The sequence below is a fragment of the Clytia hemisphaerica genome, unplaced genomic scaffold, assembly GCF_902728285.1.
Source record: "Clytia hemisphaerica strain Z4C2 unplaced genomic scaffold, Clytia hemisphaerica genome assembly, whole genome shotgun sequence".
Taxonomy (NCBI): domain Eukaryota; kingdom Metazoa; phylum Cnidaria; class Hydrozoa; order Leptothecata; family Clytiidae; genus Clytia; species Clytia hemisphaerica.
The window spans coordinates 363,321-385,997 of record NW_027104615.1 but is presented as its reverse complement, the minus strand read 5'-3'; the positions used below and the strand labels follow the sequence as shown (position 1 = coordinate 385,997).

General features: G+C 35.2%; 2 protein-coding genes across 3 annotated transcripts in view; one reads left to right on the top strand and one right to left on the bottom strand.

Moving 5' to 3' along the window:
• The first annotated feature begins 497 nt into the window (after positions 1-497).
• Positions 498-22,677, top strand: part of LOC136824638 (sperm flagellar protein 2-like) — a 258,048-nt gene continuing 235,868 nt past the window's right edge. For both annotated transcript variants that reach the window (XM_067080627.1, XM_067080626.1), the window contains exons 1-33: positions 498-591; positions 980-1,053; positions 1,302-1,330; positions 1,462-1,543; positions 1,729-1,899; positions 2,321-2,427; positions 2,633-2,696; positions 3,199-3,285; positions 3,489-3,539; positions 3,826-3,911; positions 4,211-4,292; positions 4,673-4,741; positions 5,129-5,191; positions 5,733-5,921; positions 6,546-6,671; positions 6,890-6,951; positions 7,197-7,269; positions 7,920-8,015; positions 8,406-8,516; positions 9,272-9,374; positions 9,955-10,076; positions 10,271-10,376; positions 10,578-10,711; positions 11,491-11,597; positions 16,206-16,269; positions 16,731-16,850; positions 17,341-17,428; positions 17,885-18,020; positions 18,292-18,386; positions 20,288-20,337; positions 20,660-20,716; positions 20,913-21,171; positions 22,078-22,316. In XM_067080627.1, the coding sequence (XP_066936728.1) occupies positions 534-591; positions 980-1,053; positions 1,302-1,330; positions 1,462-1,543; positions 1,729-1,899; positions 2,321-2,427; positions 2,633-2,696; positions 3,199-3,285; positions 3,489-3,539; positions 3,826-3,911; positions 4,211-4,292; positions 4,673-4,741; positions 5,129-5,191; positions 5,733-5,921; positions 6,546-6,671; positions 6,890-6,951; positions 7,197-7,269; positions 7,920-8,015; positions 8,406-8,516; positions 9,272-9,374; positions 9,955-10,076; positions 10,271-10,376; positions 10,578-10,711; positions 11,491-11,597; positions 16,206-16,269; positions 16,731-16,850; positions 17,341-17,428; positions 17,885-18,020; positions 18,292-18,386; positions 20,288-20,337; positions 20,660-20,716; positions 20,913-21,171; positions 22,078-22,316 (3,360 nt within the window). In that variant the 5' untranslated portion in view covers positions 498-533. The remainder of the gene's footprint in view (positions 592-979; positions 1,054-1,301; positions 1,331-1,461; positions 1,544-1,728; positions 1,900-2,320; positions 2,428-2,632; positions 2,697-3,198; positions 3,286-3,488; positions 3,540-3,825; positions 3,912-4,210; positions 4,293-4,672; positions 4,742-5,128; positions 5,192-5,732; positions 5,922-6,545; positions 6,672-6,889; positions 6,952-7,196; positions 7,270-7,919; positions 8,016-8,405; positions 8,517-9,271; positions 9,375-9,954; positions 10,077-10,270; positions 10,377-10,577; positions 10,712-11,490; positions 11,598-16,205; positions 16,270-16,730; positions 16,851-17,340; positions 17,429-17,884; positions 18,021-18,291; positions 18,387-20,287; positions 20,338-20,659; positions 20,717-20,912; positions 21,172-22,077; positions 22,317-22,677) is intronic.
• LOC136824643 (uncharacterized) lies at positions 13,555-14,923 on the bottom strand. The gene has a single exon (XM_067080633.1). The coding sequence runs from the start codon at positions 14,801-14,803 to the stop codon at positions 14,102-14,104; it is 702 nt and encodes a 233-aa protein (XP_066936734.1). The 5' UTR covers positions 14,804-14,923; the 3' UTR covers positions 13,555-14,101.

Sequence of the window (22,677 nt, the reverse complement as noted above, 5' to 3'; positions counted from 1 at the left end):
AAAGTAAAATTGGCCTGTACTCAAAATCCCGTAATCTTGATGTACAAGTGTGAGTCTGCCATCATAATTACTGCTTTCTTTTTGCGTGATTGAAAGTTTGATGTGTGTACTCCGTCTTTGTGGAATTTTTTAATGGCATGAAAACAGAATATGCTTTGTCTTTAAGAACAAATTTCTAAAAGGCTTTTGTTGTTCTGTAAATATTTAATTTTGGATTAGGAAATTCTATCTTTTATTGTTCTAATGATTATAATATTTATCTAGATGCTTTGTTGTCTTTTTAATCTTTGTGTAAATTTGAATATATGTTTTGCATACTTTCCAGCTAAATCCAACTACAGCTTTTTCGTTCCTGTATTTTTGCATGCAATTAAAGATGGCGAGTGGAAAGGCAGAAAGGTCTATTCTCTAGATACTTTAATAGCCATTAGCACTTAATGTGATAAGGGCATATTCTATGATATGAAGTTTTCAAGGAGTAACATGGTAGCAAGTATTTTGTAATTTTTAGATTATGAACAAAAATAAGAATCATGTCTGAAATTCTATCGAAATGGTTGAATGATGATGTCCAGCTAAGTCAAACCATAGGTAAGATTTCTTAAATGTTACTTCTATTGACTCTAAGCTAAATGGTTTAAAATTGTCTCCAGGCTACCCACATTCAGGGTTACTTTCACAAAGTTTTATGGTCCTTCATTTATCTGCAAGTCAGAAAGTCACAATATGACTTGTTTGCATTTTATTAATATAGTCATACTAGCTTTCTAAATCACAGATTAGAGGAGTCTGCTGTTTTGAGGCTATTATTTTGATTTGCTTATTATGAAAAGAACACTTTTGGTGGTTGTTAAAGTTATTCTTGAATAAAAAAAAATATTCCGAAATTTGTAAATTTAATTTGAATTTTGTTATTTTCTTTATTGTATATGATTATACTTGAGACACGTCTGACAATTCTACATTATATACCATTTAGAACCGAAGAGTTTTGCACAGACTTTTGCAAATGGATATCTTTTTGGTGAATTGCTTTATCAACATGGGTTACAGGTAAACAAATCTTTTTGCAATACAACCACTTAATATTTTTACTTTGCAAAATACACTTCACAAAACTTCTTTAAATTAGAAATTGCACCCCTTTTTGCAGTGTCTCAGAACTTCTGAACTCTTTATAAGGGGAGGGGAGTTATTTGTGCAAACTATGCTTGAAATATCTATCTAAGCTTAAAAAAAACTTTTAATGATCTTTATTCTGTTACTTTATGTTTCTTTCTCTATTTATTTTTGTTTTTTAGGATGATTTTCAAGCATTCTCAACTGGAAAGTAAGTCACTAAAATTATTTCAACTCTGAATTTATCATACATTGTAAAATGAAATATTTGTCTGCTTATGTTTAACTCAAATATTAACTACCACAGTTTTCCTATTTTTACCTGTTATTAATCACTTTTAGGTCATCAGAAGCCAGACTGAACAATTTTTCACGTATTGAGCCAGTTCTAGCACTACTTGATGTCAAATTTGACTCAAATATGGTAAAGAGAATACTTTTAAAATCATTTTTAAAATGCAAACTTATCTTTTTTGTCGTTGACATAATGATATTTGCTTGGGATATTTTCAAAAAAACCCATTAAATTTGAAAGTCTAGACAAGCTAAAATAGCTAAAATATGATTCTGAAAAAGAAAAATGATTATGTCGAACATATTAAATTATAGGCGAAAGAAATTATTGAGGAACGACCAGGTATGGCTACAAGGTTATTGTACCAACTGTTCATTGCTTTGGGCAAGAAAACCAAAATGAATTTGACAGGAGTTGCAATGGAAACAATGAGACCTCAAGGTCCAGCAAGACTTGGTGTCATCGAAACTGAGATGTACAAAGAAGTAAGTGAATATACATCAACATTCAGTTGATTTGCCGTTAATAAATTCTTTACTAGACTCCTCAAACCCTGGCAGCACTTATAAGTGCATGTCAGCAATATTCTCCATTGAATTTATATAGCATAGGTTATCAGAAGGAGGTCAAAATCAAGTACATGTTGTCTTTCAAATCCCAGCTTTACTTCTAAAAGTCCAGGGTAAAATTTGAGGTAGTAATGGATTATAAAAGGCAATCACGAGACAAGATTTTTGGTAGGGAAATTCAAGGGAGCTCAATTACTTTTAAGGAATGTTCTTCAAAATCTTTCTAACATTAAAGCCAATCTATGCAAAACCAATACGGAAGAATTATTTACTCCATCAATCATACAAAACTTTCGTAACCATTTTAAATTGTCAAAGTGTTTTTTTTCATTTCTAGAGATTGAAGACATTGATTCCACGACAAATAGATTTAGATTTCGATGACTTGGTTGCAAAGTATAATAAGAAACAGCAGGAGAATGAAGAAAAGGCAGTTTTGGAGAAGTTTGAATTTTTTATTCGATTGATAATTTTATGTACATTTTATTCAATTTTGACAAATAACTGTTGATGGTAGCAATTATATAACTTTTTAAAAAGTACCATGGCTAGAGTATTGGCATGCAATTCTTCAACTGTCTTGTTTGTATGTAATTGGACTTTTCAATTTACTTGTCAAGATTTCTGCCAAAAAGTTTCTATCTTACAGAATAAAGCAAGAAGAAGAAAGCAGAAATCATCAGCAAGCTTTACGTCAACAGCGTCTTGAAAGGGTAAGCTTTTCCCATGGGATTAAATAAAGATACAGTTGTGTTTCAAAATGATAAAACATTATAGGATATTATTATAAGACAAAAGATGTTTATTTTATTCACATATAATTATGAAAAAATTATGTTCGTTTTGCTTTTGCACTTATAATACTACGGTTTACTTGGAAGAGTATGTCAATTTCTTCTGGATTAACCCATTTCGTGCAAGGAGAATAAGGTACCACTACTCTGGTACAAGAGAGTGGGTGATATGTCAGAAATTGATGTGTGTGCGGTGACACTCATCCCGTTCTAAGCTAGCGACAATTATAGTTCAAGTATCATAACTATTCATTATAATACTATCCATCTTGCATGCACATAAACTAAACAGTGGTGGACTGCACTATACATACCTATTTGACAAAGGTGGAATACCTACTTCATAAGGAGAAGGACCAATATCATCTTGTCATTTACTAGCTCAAAACTAAAAAAGTTGTTTATCTAATCTTTGATTTAGTCAAAAAAGATGACCGAAAATCAGGAGAATGTCATGAAAAAGATCGAAGAGGCAACCGTCAAAATCCCCAAACCACCAGAGAAAAAGGTAACATGTTGTCATAAAATAAGCAATGTTTGAACCGATTCTTATTATTTTCACCCATAGAATGAACATTTTATTCCTTTTTGACATTATCTCCCAATTGAGCCTCTTAATCCAAATTTTAGAACTTTTTTTGCTACTTCTAAACACTTGGGCTTCTAAATATATTGTGAGATATTATGATATTGAAATGCATCTTTTTATAGAAGAAAGATGGTTTGATAAAAGCCAACGTGTTAAAACAAAATGAAATCGAGGTAACTCTTCTTTAAACTAAAGTTAGATTTAAAAATACCTTCTTGAATTTTTATAAAAAGATCCGAATTTTTATAAAAAGATCAGAGAGATGCATATATTCGGACTTTGTTGCTTATCGTGTTTCAAAATGTGTTGTGCAATATCATAATAAGTTATATTCCACGTTCATCTGATCAAGAGCTTTAAAAAATATATAAGGTAGAAGCTTAAATTGTCTTGCAAGAAGATGATTTGTTGTACAATCATAAAATGTAATTTATTTGATAATTGTTCCCTTTTCCATAGTCTGTGTACAAAAATATCGACTCTTTTGAGAAGAAACTAAAAAACATGAGGACCATCAGTTCACCCCAGTCGTCTGATCAAATCAGGTAAAAAAAGTTTTTGTTTGATCTGAGGGACACTCACATTATTCGACCTGCACAGATATTTACTTGTCATTTTCGAAGTCCGTTCTCTTATCACAATTATAATTGTTATGTTACTGACTTGAATTAAAAAATGCTTTGTGTTTTTTAAAACCCTTTCTTAGTAGAAGGTAGTATGCAACACCAGGTCAAGACTCTTTATTCGGCACGTTGTTTTCGTATTTAAATATTCCCCACCCTAAGTTCAGTAAAAAAAAAAATACGTAGCATTACCCTTTGTATATTTTTATTGAATGTTTCAGGGAAATAGATGCTGACATTGAATTGTTTTTAAACGATCCGAATCATCAATCCAAAGAAATGAAGATTTCTGACCTGGTCAAGGTATTAAAAATATTCATTCATTTATTATGTTATGTCTTTAAGACAGTATGATTTGATTGGTCTGGTATTGCACTTGTATTTACAATACCGTTGAATTGTGACTCTCACGTGAAATGAGATTTCTTTCGAATTTCACATTCTTTTTATAATACCTAGGTTTTTCATGTTTTTATTAACTTATATAACTTCCCACCATTATGGTTAAGCAAAACATTCGATTTTTAAAAGGGATCACCTTTTCGAATTTGAATGTTTCCTTCCATAGACATAAATTATGTATCTTAAAAAAAAAACAGGAAAGACTCGTTGAGTAAACTTTTACTTTTTTTCCTTCTAAATTATTCTTGTAATAAAACATCACACATCTTTTTTCTCTTCAGCCTGAATTAAATGATACTTATATCCAGAAGATAAGAAATCAACTGAATGAAGACGTGTATGCTAGAAAGGTAGATGAATGGGAGAGAATTCCTCAGCTATTTTTTCTTCACTTTGCTCTTCTTTGCAAAAAAGTCGCAAAAATGAACAGTCTTCCTCATAAATTGATAACGGAATCAAAGTTTGAGTTTTAAATATTCTTTAAAAAGTGCTGACTTTGGTAGTGTGGGTAGTTGTCAAATTTTGCATATGGTATAGTATAGAGTCAACTCACATAATGCAAGTTTCATTTTTACACATGCCAAATTTTTCAGCCAATTTTCAGAAATCGTCAAGCAGACTCAAATAAAGTCTCATTTCGAGCTGTTTGCAGATTTTAACTTAGATCAAAAGAACACAATAGTTTGTCAATTCCTTCGTAAAAGGAGTTTCAGCCCAGAATTTTGAACGGTTTTTAGGAGCGAGAGAAGAGAAGAAGACGTGTTTTAGTTCAACAACTGCAAGCTCATGAAGCACAACAGGTAATAATCTAGGCTTCTGCTCATCCTCTTAATTAACTGTTTGTGATGTAATGTGTTGTTAAAGACAAAATGATATGGCTTCCTCTGTCTGTCATTTCATCTATTTGTAACTTTTTAGTTTCAAGCAACCTGATATACGACGCACGATTAGGACTTGACAGTGTCCATCCGTAACCTAGTAAAACTGGGGAAAACAATAGTGGGGATTACCACCTTGTCCTTGCCATCGTCAGAGAGGTTGCTGTTTGTCGGGAAAAATATTATGAAGCTTAAAATTCCCTAAAATTCTACCGGTGAAACATCCTCTTTCTTGGTAACTTCCTTTTTACCCGAGGCAATTCCCACAGGGTAATTCTTTTTTGAAAAATTTCAACCCTTTTCCAGGGATCTTTTAACAGTGATTTTAAGGGTTTTTTTTCTGGCGCATAAAACACTCTTTAAAGAAGGTCTGAAATAGCTTGATATTATTTATTTTCCTCACGATCTCTCTAACAGGGACAAGGGCTGGGTCGTGATTTCAATTCGTTTGTCATATGTTTAGGAAGCAGTACGTGAAGAGGAGCTGGTCAATCGCTTGATGAGACAATCACAAATGGAACGAAGAATAGCTGTTCAACTCATGCACATTCGAAATGAGAAAGAGACTATTAAACGGAACAGAATGGAAATGGAAAAACAATTTACCGAACGGCGATTGATGGATTTCCAACAAGCTCTTGATCGTGAAGCTGTAAGAAATTTCACCTCTTACCCATAAGATTCCAAATTAGTTTAATTTCATTGCACTTTTTTATTTGTTGAAACAAAATATGCAACTTAGACATGGGCATACAGAATAATATTCTGAAAAAACAAATTGACAAGGACACGCCCGAAAACCACCTGCTACCATCAGCACTTTTATTGCTGGCATTATCAAATTTTCGAATAAAAAACCGTCAATTGTTATATTCCACTTAAAAGGAAATTGAATTCGAAACTTTTTAGCCTACAATATTTGCTGAAAATCCATTGAAAAAAATTTACTGGCTGCCGCGTCAGTTTTAAAGCCAAAAGTATTATACATTTTACATAGGCGGTTTTAGACACTGTTGAACTTATCAGGGGAAGAGATTTGTAATTGTAATTTCATTGTTAAGTAACGAGTGTTGCACTCCTTCGTTTCCGACGTACTTGCTTTACCCCAACTATTTACTGGTTTGTAGATTTTTGAACTAAACAAAGACTTCTCAGCAATGTAAAAAATAAAATTATATAAGAGATGAGATAGTTTTGCTTTATAAATTAAATTTTCAATATTTCATTTAAATTTTTACCATCACCACATAATATCATCAATGTTTCACATTTTTAGGAATATTGCCGACTTGCAAGGTTAGAGTATGAAGAGGAAGTTCGAAAAAATAAAGAGATCCATAATGCAATAGCTGCGGAACGTGCAAGAAAGAAATATGAAAAACACTTTGCCATTTGTAAAGAGGTAAAGCTATTTTCTACGATTTTATCGAAGAAATACCACCTCCTTGTTTTTTGCACCATTTTTAAGTAGTTCACTTTAAAACAATAAAGACATCTTCTTCTTCATAAATATCGGGATGAAATTTTACTATATTACTTTACAAGAATTTTAAAAGTTCCTACAGTGCACATCAAAAGTTATTCTTGTTTGAAATGTCAACAATAACTTTTCCATCATAGATCTTGCTTGACATTGTTGATTTTTCGTGTAAAGTTGGCGAATACAGAGAAATTACTGAAAAGTAAGATACCGCCTTTCAACATATATCATATATATCGAAAACTTGATAATAATCTGTTGAGATCGAAATATCGTTTAAGGAAAATGTTTTTATGTTTGATTTTTCATATATCGATATATTTATTTGCAAGTAAAAGATTCCACAGTATTTTATGCAGTTTTCAAGATTTCTAATAACCTTTCAATACTTCACTTTATCTTTTCACTTCTCTTTCTTCTAAACTGTTTGTTTATTTGCCGTTTAAGGAAACTGCCGCCAAAGCAAGTGCGTGAATGGAAGACATTGTTCATGAACTCAAAACCACTCTATGATGAGCCGGTAAGCTCCAAATCATGAACGTCAAAATAGTCTGTGTGCCAACTAGGAACTATTGGGCTAAAAATGAGGCAGTTAATAGGCAGCTAAATAAGTGCTTAAAGTGAGCTAAATAAGTGCCATCACTCCGCAACCTTTCAAATGTTTTTGATTTCAAATACAGTACGCGTACGTATATTTTTTCGGGCAGGGTCAAAAAACAGCCGCGGCATGGGTCGCGGCACTCCTGGATCCAGACCTACTGGTACAGGATGAGAAAAATATATGAGTGATCTCATATGATGCCAGTGGCACTTCATTGGTTCATTAGAGTGCTTTACACTGATTCGTTAAAAACCACACAACACCACATCGCATTCCTGCTTAAATTCATTGTTTTGCTTTTAAACAAGGTGGATTGTTCTTTTCATCCTAAAACTTAAAGTTAGATTCCATTTCAGAGAAAAAATGCACATCGAAAGTAACTTTAAGTACAAATGAAAAAATGGAACGTTCACGAGCGTTCTTGAATATTCTATAAGCGCACTGGAACGTTCCATTTTATTTGTATTTAAAGTGATGACAGAATGACTAATAATTTCTAGTCCTCTTTCTTTGGAAAATTTTAACAGTCGAACGAATTATTTACCCTCCTTTCTTCTTTCAATGGATAGCTTGCAGAAGAGTTGACAGACGAAGAACGCGATCGTATGGAGATGGAAGAATCTAAGAAAAGTCTCCTTGATGAAGAAGACTTCCTTGAGTATAAGGTGATGAATTTATATGTTGTATGCTTTAGTATGCTTTAGTACAACTGACTTTGAATTCAACAGATTACTCAAAACCGAATTTGACAGAGCGGAACCATACTTTGAATAAATAAACGGAGAAACTTTTTTTCCATCACTTAAAGTTTCTTGCTTATTCAAGCACTCATATGTTGGTTTTACGTTTATTTAGAATATGTCACAATGTTATAAATGGTTGTTAATTTTGGCGCAGCGAACAGCATAGTTTTTAGGTTTAGGTACATACAGGTTTTCTTTCAAGAGTAGTAGTAAAACAGCAATGTAGGTGAAAGTTTGAGATTATATTAATCACTATAAGTTGACCATAATTCCGACAACTGACCAGCAAACTGCTTCACTTTTTAACTTTAGAATTTCGTCGGTGAATGGATTCCATGCGAAGGAAGCAAACAACCTCCTGATGATAATGCTGTACTTGGATATATCTTAAAACGCCTGAATGATATCTTGTACCCGCCAACTGTATGTTTTTTCCTTCTTTCCATGCACAGACCGCACCATTGAGTTTCAAGCCGATAGCTAGCGGCGAATCTTCAATCTTTCCCAAACAAGAAAAAGTTAAACGGATGACAGATTGAATCTAACAATTTCTTTGTTTTCGCGTTTTACATTTCTCAAATTCGAGCGGTAAATGTTCCAATCCAGTGTCTGAATGAAAACTACGCGGGCCGTACAACTTGTTACTTGGCTTCCAATCCTACATAAGAGATTCAACACTAGCTTTCGTCTATACCTTATGGGATCTAACAATGTCACAATGTCATTACTAACAATGTCACAATGTGAACAAACGAAATTTTTGTATAAAGTAGTTACCATACTTGTTCTTTAATAATAGCCATAAAAGACTTTCTCAAAATGTAGGGTTTTCGTATCAATCATTTTTCTTGGGGAAAAGATTATGTCATATAGGTTAGCGCGTTTGAGAGGAAACAAGAAGAATACATTGGGCTCGCGCTTTTCTATTATTCTGATTTTTCTTTGTGTCGAAATGATTCTCAGTTTCCGTCAAGATGATACCCTCGTAAAATACTCTTTACCTATTATCAGAATGTCTCTGTAATTTGAAAACAAATCAGAATTTTCGTTCGAGCTCGAATTAGCGAGAATCAACTGTACTTCTACTAAAATAAGCCTATACTTTTAATGCCAAATCTCTTCTTGGTTGGTGTAATTTTTTTCGCCTCAGTAAAATTCTCTTTTCTTTTCTTTTTCAGCCTCCACCGGACGTACCGGTCTTTCCACCCTTTCCAATCAAGGCATGCGTTTTGGGGAAATTCTTCTCCGGAAAATCATCAGCTGTTAGGAGCTTTGCTGCCAGTAAGTTCAATGCATTTTGTGGAAGGTATTGATGTCATGGGATGCAATCCAAGCATTCTAATTCGAAATCTCTTTCGAACAATTCGCAGTAAAATGCATAACCATTTTGATGCTAAATAATGAATGATCTTTTTTTATTTCTTTTGTATTTCAATAACATGCATGGTAAAATCCCGAGGAGGGTACTTAGGCAAGTGAAGGGTACGGGTATGTGCCGCCCTTAACGGTGCCTTTTTTGGGACCTTAAAGGTCCCTGTAAGGGTTGGAAAAACCAGAAAATTAAATTTCAGTCCCACTAATAACGGTCGGAGAAATAGAAAAATTACTACTTTTTGCTCTATGAAAGATCAAAATTGGTCAAATTAGTCCCAATAAGGGTCGTAGAAATCGCAAAATTTTCCTATTTTTTCTCCTTTTTAGTCCCGCTAAGGGTCCGAGAGTCGAAAGTCGGGCGGCACATACCCGTCAGCTTGCAACCCTGGGGGTAAAATACACCTTCTACCTTTGATTTAAAATGTGCATAAGTAGGAGTTCTGTTCTAATTTATCCGACAATTTTAGTAAACTATCCATTTTCATAGGCCATCGTGTAAAGGTGTTGGAGATTGATACTGAAGTGAGTGAAAGTCTTGAAGCTTGGAAGAATGAAGAGAAAGTGGAAGGGATAGATGAGGATGAGCAAAACTCTGAAGAAAATAAACAGGTAACCTATAACTTGTTCCAATATATCTTAAATAGAATACTTTTATTCGAAAGACATCTTCAGAATCATACTTCCAATATTTTTTTGGGCAGAATTTTAACCCAGTCATACCTTTTTTTACCGTACATTAGTACTGTTTCTCAACATTTCTTCATTGACCTAGACAGATTATTTTGATATAATCGTTTCTTCAGGAAAATATAGAACCAAAACCACCTAAGCCTGTGGAAGTCAAACAAGAGGTTGTAAAAGAAACACTGAGTGTTGGTGATGGGGAAGATTTCGAGCCTGCTTCCTCAGGTTTGTTTTTACATAATCTTATTACCATTCTTAACGTCAGTCAGGCTGGAAATGTATGTTTAAGTGCGACCAAAATACTTTAGATGGCCAAAAAATAAATTGTTCAAATTGTCGCGGTCTAGTGTAATATGATTTATGGTGACAAACCGAAAATCTCTGCCGATACATCAACCAACAATATAATAACCACTTGACTTTCAGAAACACAAGGCGGCGAAACAACGAAAGAGAATGGTAACCCATCATCTAATCCATCATCACGTCCCGTCACGTTCAACAACCCTGAACCTTCTGCATCCACTGAATCACTCAAACTCTCACAATCCAAAGAAAAGGTACCTTATCGGTAGTAGATTCGTCGGCAAAAGTTGACGAAAAAATCGTTTAGTGACGAAATTTTTACAGTGGACGATTATTTTTGACCGGCGATTATTTATTGTGCCAACGAATTATGTGAATGAAACTACTGTGGCGAGTCACGGGACCATTAAATTTTCTGGAGTTTGAAAGTTACCTGGAGGGGTACTCTTGGGTATCCCCCCCGCGTATTAATTTTTGGGAATTTAGTTTTGAAAATTCCCTCTTTTGTCATAATTCTGCTGTATTAGCCTCTTTTTCAAAAATTTTCCACCCAGGACATTTTTATTCCAACCCCCCCCCGCTTATTAAGTTTTAAGATTTTTTCCAACCCCCCTGCTTATTCCAACCCCTCCCCCACCCCCATGCTTATTCCAACCCCCCCCCCACCCCCCGGCTATTACCGAGTTTATGTATGTGTGTTTTTCAGCGACGGAGACGGTAAGGTTCTAATTAGACTAGATCCTAACCAGCTGAGGACGACGGTAAATCAGCACTTTTACCGTCATCGATTTTGCGGGTTTTTCCAAATCGCTTCAGTCACTCTACCGTCCTCAAAAGTGCAAATACATAAACTCGTTATTAGGTACCCGAGAGTAAGAGAATTTCCGATTTAAAAAGAGGCATTGGACTCAACTGTATTTCATGCAAACGCAATTAGAGGAACTACACAATAACTAATCTTTATTTCTAGTATAAAAGCCTACCGACTGTTTAATTTTATCAGACGGTGAAAATCTTTTCTTTTATAATTTAGATGCTTACTGAGCGTGCGAAGTTGGGTGGAAAAGTCAACCATTTCTTACGTAAAGGAAAAGTGGTTCCTGATATACTTCTTGTGGAGATCATGGTCAATGCTATCAGGTAAGAAGTCTTGTTCAAATGTTTTTCATTTTTTGTTATTTTTGGTGAACTAGATGCGCAGTCTTTCACCTTTTCTAGGAAAGTATCATGAAAAGTATAAAATGGAAACAATTTGAAATTCCTTCAGATGTTATCCCATCTCTCCCATCTCAAAGTTTTATGTAGAAAGCGCGAGTATAAAGGGCCTAAAAAAGTTTTATATAGCAGAATCAGCGACTTACAATTATAATGCAAATTATTGCAATTCTTAGCGTAATTACTATTTGTAATCTATCATCTGTAGACAATACTAATCGTATTAAATGATTTAGACCGCAAATTTTAAAACAGATAATGGGCCTTGAGCAACACAAATTTACTGCTTGGAGTGGTAAATATTTTGTATGTAGATACGCTGCTTAAAAATAAGAGACAACACCATTGTTTACAAAGAGTGAAAATTTAGAAGGCCATTTCAATATGGGTGTATTAGAAGATTATGAAGAAAATCTACAAGCAGCTTTTTTCGAAGCACGAAATAACAAAGAATTGGACACGGATGTGGAATACAAAACACAACAAGATTTGTATAGCAAGTTTGCCAACGATATGGACCAAGTTGTGAAAGATGGCGAGTACAATTATTCCTCGCGATTAGCTGAAGTCATTTCCGAATTTTTCCCGGATAAAGATGCGGTCATCTTGGATTACGGTTGTGGAACAGGATATTTAGCGGAACTATTGGTTCAGAAATACGGATTTCATAAAACGATCGATGGGATGGACCCGTGCAAAGAAATTTTAGAAGTCGCCAAAAAAAATAACAGAATGAGAAGTTACTTCAATCTAGGAAGTAAAGACGACCATAATGTTTTGGGGTTGAAAAATTATGATATGGTTTGTTCATCGGGAGTTTTCTTTGCAACTCCTTCGCATCCTAATTTAGACTGTCTTCCACAATTATGTGATCTTGTGAAGAAAGGAGGCTACATTTTCATTTGCACTGGTCAAATTTATATGAAGATTGCTGAAATGGAACATGCAGAACGTTTGGAAAGAGAGGGAAAGATCAAGATTTTACCAACTGAAGTATTTGATGGATACAGGAAAGCAACAGATTTGGAAGAAGGTCAAACGATCAAAGGCGTTGTTTTGAAATTTCAAGTGATCGCTTGAAAATATCTCGATAAAAAACTTTCCGTTTCAAAAGACATTGTCGGTGCATTAGAACAAAACAACGAACGTTATATTCTCTGCTAGTATTTTATATAATTATTGGCAGTCAATTTACTACGTAGTATTTTATTTATATGAACATTATCTTTGATACTAAAATTTTCTGATAAATTGGGTTTTTAACCCTAAGGAGTAGTCAGATGGTTGAGATATTTTGCCTGTAAATCACTTGAGTGGTTTTGAGCAAACCCTCCAAATCGCTTTGTTTAACTCTTTTTCAAACTCGAAGTATCAAATTTTCTGTAGATCTGTAGCATCTTTCGTGGGGCTATCCGCATCTGGTTGGTTCGAAAGTAATCAGGATTTTGAAACTTTTTTGACAAAAGTTTTTATGGCAAAATAACTGACGTCAAAAATAAAAATAACATATATAAATTTGACAACTTTTCAAAGCTTAATTAAACGAAAATGATTGGTACTATCAGATAGAACATAAAATTCTTAGCAAAAAAGTATACTACAACAAGTCTTATACTCAAACACACAAAAAGATATGGTTATTTAAAGTTCGAAATTCTGTCAGACTCCGTACGGTTTAGACAAAATTTACGTCAATCGTACTCTAACTGACAGAATTTTGAACTTTAAAAGCCTGTTTTCCTTTATTTGTTTAAGTACACGACTTTTTGTCAGCTTTCGCTCAGAACAAGGGAAGGAATCTAACGGCAAAAGACCTCAAGCATCTACATATTGCAATACAAGAAAAATATTCATAGAATTGGACTAAATTAATCTTGAAAGTTATTCTTTGAAAACAAATGCGTTGCATTTAACAGAAATAAAATAATTACCTCCATAATTATCAACAGGCTCTTCTAGAAGAAAATGGTATATAGATTTAGTACGAGGATTTCAAGAGTGCAAAAAACTTTTTCAAATATAGGGAGAGGATGAATTTAAGATGGCCCGATATTCGCGTACGTAGCTTGTCGCTGCTTGCGACATTCCAGTTGGTAACAGCACTTGTCTCAATGCCCAGATGGAATTTTTCACTAAGTGATATATGGAATCTCACCGAAATATCAATTAGGATAATAATTTATTGCTTTGAGCTCAAAAAGTGGGATTTTGGACTTTTTGAGAGTATAACTTTTCCGACTCCATTTTCTCTTAGATAAGATAAATGTATTTTTTCAGTTGGGGGGAGGGCTCCAACATTTTTTATGATATGAAGTTGCTAGTTACATTATGTCACGACTCTTAAAATACAGATATAGATAATAAAATTATTTTGCTGTTTTATCGAACTAACAAATTAAAAATGAACTAAGGAATTGAGGGTGTAAATTTTAAGAAAGCACTTGAAACTTCAAAACAACACCTTTGATCGTTTGACCTTCTTCCAAATCTGTTGCTTTCCTGTATCCATCAAAAACTTCAGTTGGTAAAATCTTGATCTTTCCCTCTCTTTCCAAACGTTCTGCATGTTCCATTTGAGCAATCTTCATATAAATTTGACCAGTGCAAATGAAAATGTAGCCTCCTTTCTTCGCAAGATCACATAATTGTGGAAGACAGTCTAAATTAGGATGGGAAGGAGTTGCAAAGAAAACTCCCGATGAACAAACCATATCATAATTTTTCAATCCCAAAACACTGTGATCATCTGTACTTCCCAAACTGTAGTAATTTCTCATTCTGTCATTTTTCTTGGCGATTTCAAGAAGTTCCAAACAAGGATCTAAACCATCGATCATTTTTGGGAATCCATGCAAATTGACCAGCGCGCTTGCCACAGGTCCAGTACCACAACCATAATCTAAAATCGTCACGTAATTATTTTTGCCATACAAATCACTTATAATACTGGCAAGTATTTGAGGTGCTTTGAATTCCGTCTCGATCATCAATTGGTTCCAATCACTGGCGTATTTTTCATACAAATCTTGTTGTGTTTGATATTCCTTCTCAAAATCCAACTCTTTATTGTTACGTGCCTCGTGAAAAGCTTGTTGCAGGTCGGCATGGAACTCTTCTAACTTAGCAGCCATCCGTTCAGATTTTTGTTGAATTTTGTTGTTGTGTAGTTTTATTGCTTATGATTGGTGATGTGATATAGCTCTTTTTATGACCTCCTTATTTCTAAACCTCGTTGGTTTCTTAATAAACACCACAACAAGACAACACAAAAACATGAGAAATGGCTATAGCAAGTCGATGTTATTGTAAAAAACTCTTTGAAGTATCAAGTTGCCTTTTTGTGTGTAAAAACAGGAAAATCAAGAGAGAGTAAACACTTCAAACAATATCTTCAATAAATTTCACGATGTACCTTATCTTCTATAAACTACTGAAGTAAGAGAGCGACCTTCTAAACACGTGGCCGTTATAAGTGAAAAATAAATCAATAAAATAAGTCACAAAAGACACGTGATAGGCTATCAATCAAATAACAAAGAAAATTAGGTGCATCGAAGCGAGCGCTTACGGCGCGTGCCAAAACAAAGAAAAAGCAGAAAATTATCCATAAGAAAAAATAACTGTAAAAAGTGAAGTGATAGCTATCTAAATATAAAAATGTTCCTTTTATGTCTGTAGAGTATGGTCGTCAAGATGATGGTTAGGTTTTTGTAGAAAGATATTACATGTGTCTTGTTCCAAAATACATCCAGTCAGACCAGCGTCCGAGATTCAGAAAAGGCCTTAAAAAAGGTTTTCGTAGGGCACTCCTTAGATCAGGGCAAATTTTTGATATTATGCTCCTAATAGGGTGTAGAATTGACAAAAAAGTTTGCCCTTTGAATCTCCTGCAGTTAACTTTTGATCTTCCGATCTTGAGATTTTCATTTTTAAGGTAGGTAAATATGCTGAAAAACTGCTGACTCAGCAAAGAATATCGATAATTTTCAATATTTAAACCAAAATATCTCGAGATCTAGATCACTTTTGGTCCTCATCATTTTGCAATAACACTTACATTGGTTATGACCCTTCAGCGACTTCCATACATTTACTAGCTTCTCGTACTTTACTCAAGGCTACATATACAAGGGCTAAAAGGTTCTGGGCCGGTCTGGGCCGGTCTGTAAAATACACGATACCAGCAGTTGGAAAAAATTGCCCAAAAACCCCATGCTTTGTGAGGGGAACTGGGTATCATCACTCTGATAAATGAGTATGGGGAGTATGCCAGGCATTGGTGGTGACGATACTCATTGGCTCAACACTTGCGAAGATGTATGTCCTCCCGTGTATCATCATCTATACGCCAATAGCTCTGTCGTGTCGCAAGCGCAGATTAGCAGTGTCTGGCAAGCGTGGCAGTTTCCCTATCCTAGGATAGATATCTATCCAGGGATAGGGCCCATTCCGGATGATTCGGAGGGTTCACTTCTCTTCTTCTCTTCTCTCTCAAAGCAAAGTCACACCTCCTGATCTCTTGTATTTATTTAGGAATCTACCAGAAGGGACAGGATGGATCATGGATGGTTTCCCGTCAACTGCGCCACAAGCAAAGGTAGCATTCTACCGCTCAAACCGATCTTTTAATGTATAACCAATGAGCTTTTCTAGAAAAGGTTACCCTCCCCCTTCTACTGAGGATATTGGTCAGCTTTAAAAAAAAATTGTTCAATTGTGAATATCCAGGAGTTGATCTGAGAACGGATAGTCGGATATCTAGGGGTTTTAACTATGAGTAAGGGTTCATTAATATAGTGGTAAAAAATTGGTTTAAAAATATTTTTATTGAAGAGCCTAATTCTATTCCACTTCTTTATATTATACGTCTAATGTCTTACAGATGTGCAATCTTGTATTCAGAGACTTGGTATTTCATCCTCTTCAGTCTTGATGGTTTCTCTCTACAATACAAATGACAATTAGCGATTTGTTGTGCAGATCAAATACCCCTTCTCCAAGTATTCATTATATTGTTACGATTTGTTACTATGTATGTATCGAATTCATTTTATGCAGCTGTTAGAGAAAGCATTGTCTGGTTACGAAGCGGTGCCCAGTCCACAGAAATCCGCCACCAAAGAAGCAAAGAGAAACAAACGATCAAAACTTGCTTCTGATCCCACACCACCCACCGAGGTATCTTGAAAGTACATCTTTGTCCTCAATTTTGATGACTTCTTTAATAACATGTCACATAGCGTAACATTACGTAATTTGTCCCTTCCACCATGTTGGGTTGAATAAAAAGATCGTTCGGGAAAATGTTTTTTTCAATCAAAACAAACTTGAGTGGAGTGGTCGAGTGGTTAGGGCAGTGGTCGAGTGGTTAGGGCAGTGGTTTCTGAACACAACGGCCATTGTTTTAGATGTTTGAGTTCCATGAAAATCCTTTAAGTTTAATCTCTTTGCTTTTTTTTTCAAAATACATTGAATCTGCCACCTTATTCTTTTTCCGCGGATTTTTTATTCAACCCAACATGGCGGCAGTGACAGATTACGTAATATTTTCTTCTATAATGTCGGTAATTATGTAATTAGTATGCTGTCTATCCAGAAGAGAGGAGAGAAGCTTCACTCCATGATATTCTTATAAAAACATTCTTGATACCATGACTTGTTTTTGCAGGCAAAAGCACCGATCAGTGGTATAGACGTTGTCATATTCTTTGACGTTCCCGATGATATGGTCTTGCAGCGTATTGAAGGCCGATCGTGTAAGTTTAATGATATATGTACGGTTGAACGGTTCGAGTCATGTAAGGAATTGTCTCTACAGATTCAAACGTTTGCTTTCATAATGGCGTAAATTTACGTAACTTAATAAAATATGAAAAGCCTTTATGTATGAAAAGTACCAGCTTTAGGAAAATAGTAATTTCGTTTTAACAGAGAAGCAATATGAGAAAAATGAGAATAGAGAGCACAATTTTCTGTGTCAATAGAATCGGTGTTAAAAAATTACTCCAAATCAAGATTTGTTTTTAACTGCATTGCAATTCCAGAGTCTTTGCTCTTGTTCAGACTGTCCACTTTTCTAAAGTCAATGCATTTATCGTCTTTTAATGCCACTGCTAACTTTTTGTCCACTTTTTGTCTACTCTAACTAAAGCCAGGTTAGAAAGTTGGTCGTCTAAACTAGGTAACTAGATAAATTAGATAAACTTTTTCAGATGATCCAAAAACGGGTGAAGAATATCATGAGGAATTCAACCCACCCACTGATGGTGGTTACACTGGACTACAAACCATCGAAAAAATACAATCCGTCGTCGATCTCTCTAACGATAAAGAACAAGCACAAATCAGGTAGCTATAGAAACTTTCGCTATTCTCGACACTCCAAACGAGCCGGATTGAAATCCAGATAAACATTCCACTCCGGCAAATCTTTTGAACAACACCACAAGGATAGTTCACACTGATACATAAGTCTCCGGAAAAAGCTGTAAATTTTGGTAAATTGGAGGCCCTTTAGATTCCTCCACTAACAAACGTTTTGACTGATAAGTATTAGAGAGAAAGTTATTATTTTCAATTCTAAACTGGAATTTGGAATATTTTCAATGCTTTTTTTTAGATTGACAACATTCCAAGATAGTTGGCCTAAACTTGAGAAATGGCTGAACAGATTTCAGAATGTTTTACAAGTCGCTGATGCTAAGCTTCCAAAAGGTTTGGATGTTGTTGTTTTCTACCAATTGTATACTTAAATGACTTTAATATGGTGAACTTTTCTTTTCTAAAAACATCGAATACACCTTTCCCGAGTTTGTTTCGACTTTTTAAAAAACACTATTTCAAAACCCTGCTCTACTTGCATTTAATTTAGGGAGTGGTCAGAAAGTATCTACTAGGGGGGGGGGGGGTGGGAGGATTCTAAGGGGGGTTCCAAATTTTTTTCGAGGGTTTAGGGGGGGTTTCGAATTTTTTTTGAGGGTTTAGGGGGGGGGGGGGTTCCAAATCTTTTGGGCAACTCAAGAGAAAATGTAGGAAGTCTAATTTCATAGTTTTACGTTTCAAGATTTCAAAGTTTTTTCGGCCTGACGGCCGACAACTCATAATTGATTTTATTGCCTATATGTACATGTCACAAATTGGGCATCATCGCCTTGCCCCTTTGGTTTGTAGCATTGAGCTAAATGAGCCGGAAGTAGATTAGTGGCTTTCACAGCTCATCAGAGTGGTTTGAAAAAGTACTTTTCAGAAAGCAATTTGTCAAAACGTGTCTTTTAGCTAAAATGGTGGTGAAAAACATCGAAATTTCCTCCCGTCGGCGCAAACCATGGTTGTGCCTCCTTAGCCTCTACCAATATCTTATAAATTATATACACAGAGCTTTGACAGACCCTGGAAAACCTGAAAAATATAGGTTTATAGGGAAATTTCAAACTCAGAGAATTTTTTTTTGGACTCCTTTTAACAACAGAATAGCTTGTATTTTAGAGTCTCGAGTACCTGATCTTCAAAATTTTCTTCCTTCAGGGCCAACCAAGGTGGCCCCTCAGGATATTTTGGGCAATTGAGATGCCTCTGTAATGTAGGGAGATTGTGTATCAGGGAAAATAAGCCGTAATTTTCTCCCAAAACTTAGGGAAACTCAGAGAAAATAACTCGTTGATTCTTATTTTAACCCTGGACTATTCCTTTAGGAGATCACACTACCATTTTGATTGACGTTTACACCACGGGTTTTTTTCTTTTGTTTAGTTTTGAAATTCCGTCGTAACCATGGAAATCGACGGAAAAAATCCCGTAGTGTAAACGTCAATCAAAATGGTAGATCTCCTAAAGGACTATACTCAACTTTACAGGGCTAAACTATCTCTCTTACCTAATTTTGACATAAAAAACTGTCATACAAACAAATAATACTCTTTGTACTGCATCTGTATGAATTCTTTTTTTGCATAAAAATTTCTCTAGTAAGGGGGGGGATGCGAAAAAATATTGGGCCTTATGAGGGGGGGGGGGGGGTTCCAAATTTTTTTCCAGGCTAGGGGAGGGGGTGCGAAAGTTTTTTGGGATTTTTCAAAATATCCTCCACTCCCCCCTAGTAGATACTTTCTGACCACTCCCTTAGAAAGATGCTACTACTTGAGATATTTCAATTTTTTTTTAAACAAAAGTATCCCATGGAAACGGAATAGAAACGAGGCCCGGTAGGATAAAATTTTAAGAGAGGTTTGACTGTAAAAACAAAGGAATTAAAACAGCCATTAAAAAGGAACGGAAAAAGCTTTTGATCTCAAATTTTCAGAATGACTTTGTATCACCAAACGCTTCAAAAGTATCAAGTTCTCATTTCAAACTGGAGAGATAAAAAAAATCGATAAACTTGGGAAAGGTCTATTCGAATTACATAATAAAGGATTAGAGGTGTAGGAGACGAAAGAAAAGGTTTTAGAGTCCAAAGGAACCTAAGGATAATTTAATTCTAACATTCGTAAACAAGAATCTTGAGGCTCGAAGCTACATCCCACTAAAAAGATTTATTCTATCGACAAAACGTTAAGATTGATGTCATTTATTCGATCCACCTTCGATCCATTCTTTTTCTTCTTTTTCTCCAATAGCCGAGTTAGCTGACCATTTAGAACAAAGATTAGAAGAAGTCATGCAAAAAGTAAGTTGTTATCATTTTTCAAAAAAATTTTCTTGACACGGAAACGAATTCTCATTGTTTCTACGATTGGGACCATTACAGAGGGTATTGTGTTTTGATGCTTTCCCCTTGGTTAGACAGGCTGTTTAGGTTCTCAAATCACCTGAACGTAACAAACACCTTATTTTTACTTTGTCTTCATACAAATGGAGTACATTGAATCTTTCAAGGGAAATGTTGACTTTCTACTTCGTAAAATGCATACTTAAAAATTTGTCATCTTTTCTATGTGGAAGGTATAATCGATTAAGATTGATGAAAACTTTTTCAATTCCGTTTTCAGCTGGTTGAAGCAGAACAGACAGCTAAAGAGGAAGAGGAGAGGTTACGGAAAGAAAAGGTATTCGATTGACTTTCGTCTGTAGGTTTTCAATTGATTGACTACTATCTATAACTAACTACCTAGATTGATTTACCTTTGCCTGTTTCGATCGAGTTCACGCTGTAAAATCACTCAATACGTCACTTGCAACCAAACAGCTGTTGGGTCCGTGGAAGACATTGCAATGGTGTATATCATGAATATTCTTTTTTAGGTGGAACAGTTGGAAAAAGAACATTTGGAGAAGGAGAAATCAGAAGTTGAATCAACTGATGCAAACAAAACGGATGGAGATATGTCACTGGAAAACAGCCAGGTCTCCTCCTTAGGGGGAGATAATAGCAACGAAGGAGCTACAGCTTCAACTGGTAAACAAACACCCTCTAAAACCAATACGAAGAAGGGTGCAAAGAAAGATGGGAAAGACTCACCCTCGCCTGCTAAGAAAGCCCCATCCGCTTCTCCAAAGAAAGGTCAGTTGATAAGTTGTATCAAAATTTATTTCGATCTCAAAGTTATCTTTTGTAGGAGGTAAGCGATTTTTAAGATGAAATGAAAGGGGATATTAAGATTGCGAGCAGTTATTTTGTCTTGAAATTATTGAAAAAGAAACACCTCATTGATCGATAACCTTAATAGCCTAAGGGATAGATTTTGAAGAAAGTAAGACCCTCTCTCTCTCACTTTACTTCATTTCTAACTTAATTAATACCCCCATCCATATGCTTAACACTGCATAGAAAAAAGGCTGGATTCGAGCTTACTTATCGTGTATAATGCCTAAAGTAACTGCATAAAAGTAATGACAAGGAACAGGAAGAGAACATACGATTGGCGTAAGGAATGTTCTTCAAAATTGTCTGCTGGATGATAAAAAGACGGCTATTCATGATATGCACCATTGCAATGTCTTCCACGGACTCAACAGCTGATTGGTTGAAAGTGACGCATTGACTGATTTTACGTCACTTACAACCAATCAGCTAATGGGTCCGTGATGTTATGTTATGTCACCATTACAAGACATTGTAACGGTGCATCAACCTCGTTCCCTGTGCATTTTCAGCTTTTTGATGCTTACTGATAGCCCTAGATAATACCCTGGCATTGTCTGTTTTTCGAACGTGTAAGATTACGTAATTGAAAAACAAAAAGTCAGATTTCATTTGTTCCTGGATTTGAAACCATTGCATTGCAGTGTAGCTTTGTAAGGTCAGGTTTTTTATGACGTATTGTTTTCAGAAGTCTCCCCTCTGAGAGGGGGAACTCACATCAGCCAACACCAGGGTATTCTCTGGCGTCAATCAGTAACTTAAATAAAGCCTAGGATACACGGGGACGAGGTTGATGGTGCATATATTATGAATATTACATTTAAGGAAAAGGGAAAGATAAGAAGGAGAAAGAAAAAGAAGCCCGTTCACCTTCCCCTCATAAGAAACGATCGGACTCCAAAAGAAGTATTTCAAGCAAACCATCCTCCATTGGATCACGTGGTAAGACAGGCTCCAAAGAAAGTATCATGGCGGATGAGGAGAAAGTTGAAATTCCCTCACGCCCTCCGTCGCCCTTACCAGGAAGTTTGGAATGGGCGTATGTTGATCAACCCATTGATACGGTGAGCTTTCATTTTTACATTTCTTCAAATAAACAAACGAGGTTCATTGAAAGTTTTTGTTGACATTTTCTTTGCACAAGGCTCGCGGAAACCTAAAGGGGACCTTAACCCTCACAACATCAAATAGGTATAAAGAGTAGGTGATACACATTTTTATAATTGAAAACATTATTTCAAATTGACTGTTGTATCATCCGCCGGCAATTTCAAGATCATTCCGCCGTTATATTTGCGTTTAACGGTTACTTTCCATCTGCTGCTTTCTCTGCAAAATTGTTTCCAGGGAAAAAAAAACAAATTATAAAGGTGACCCTAGTCAGAGTTTAACTTGGTAAATTGTTGAAGAAATATAAATTCCTTT

Coding starts and splice junctions, on each gene's coding strand:
- LOC136824643 (XM_067080633.1), bottom strand. CDS start 14,803: ATGGCTGCTAAGTTAGAAGAGTTCCATGCCGACCTGCAACAAGCTTTT.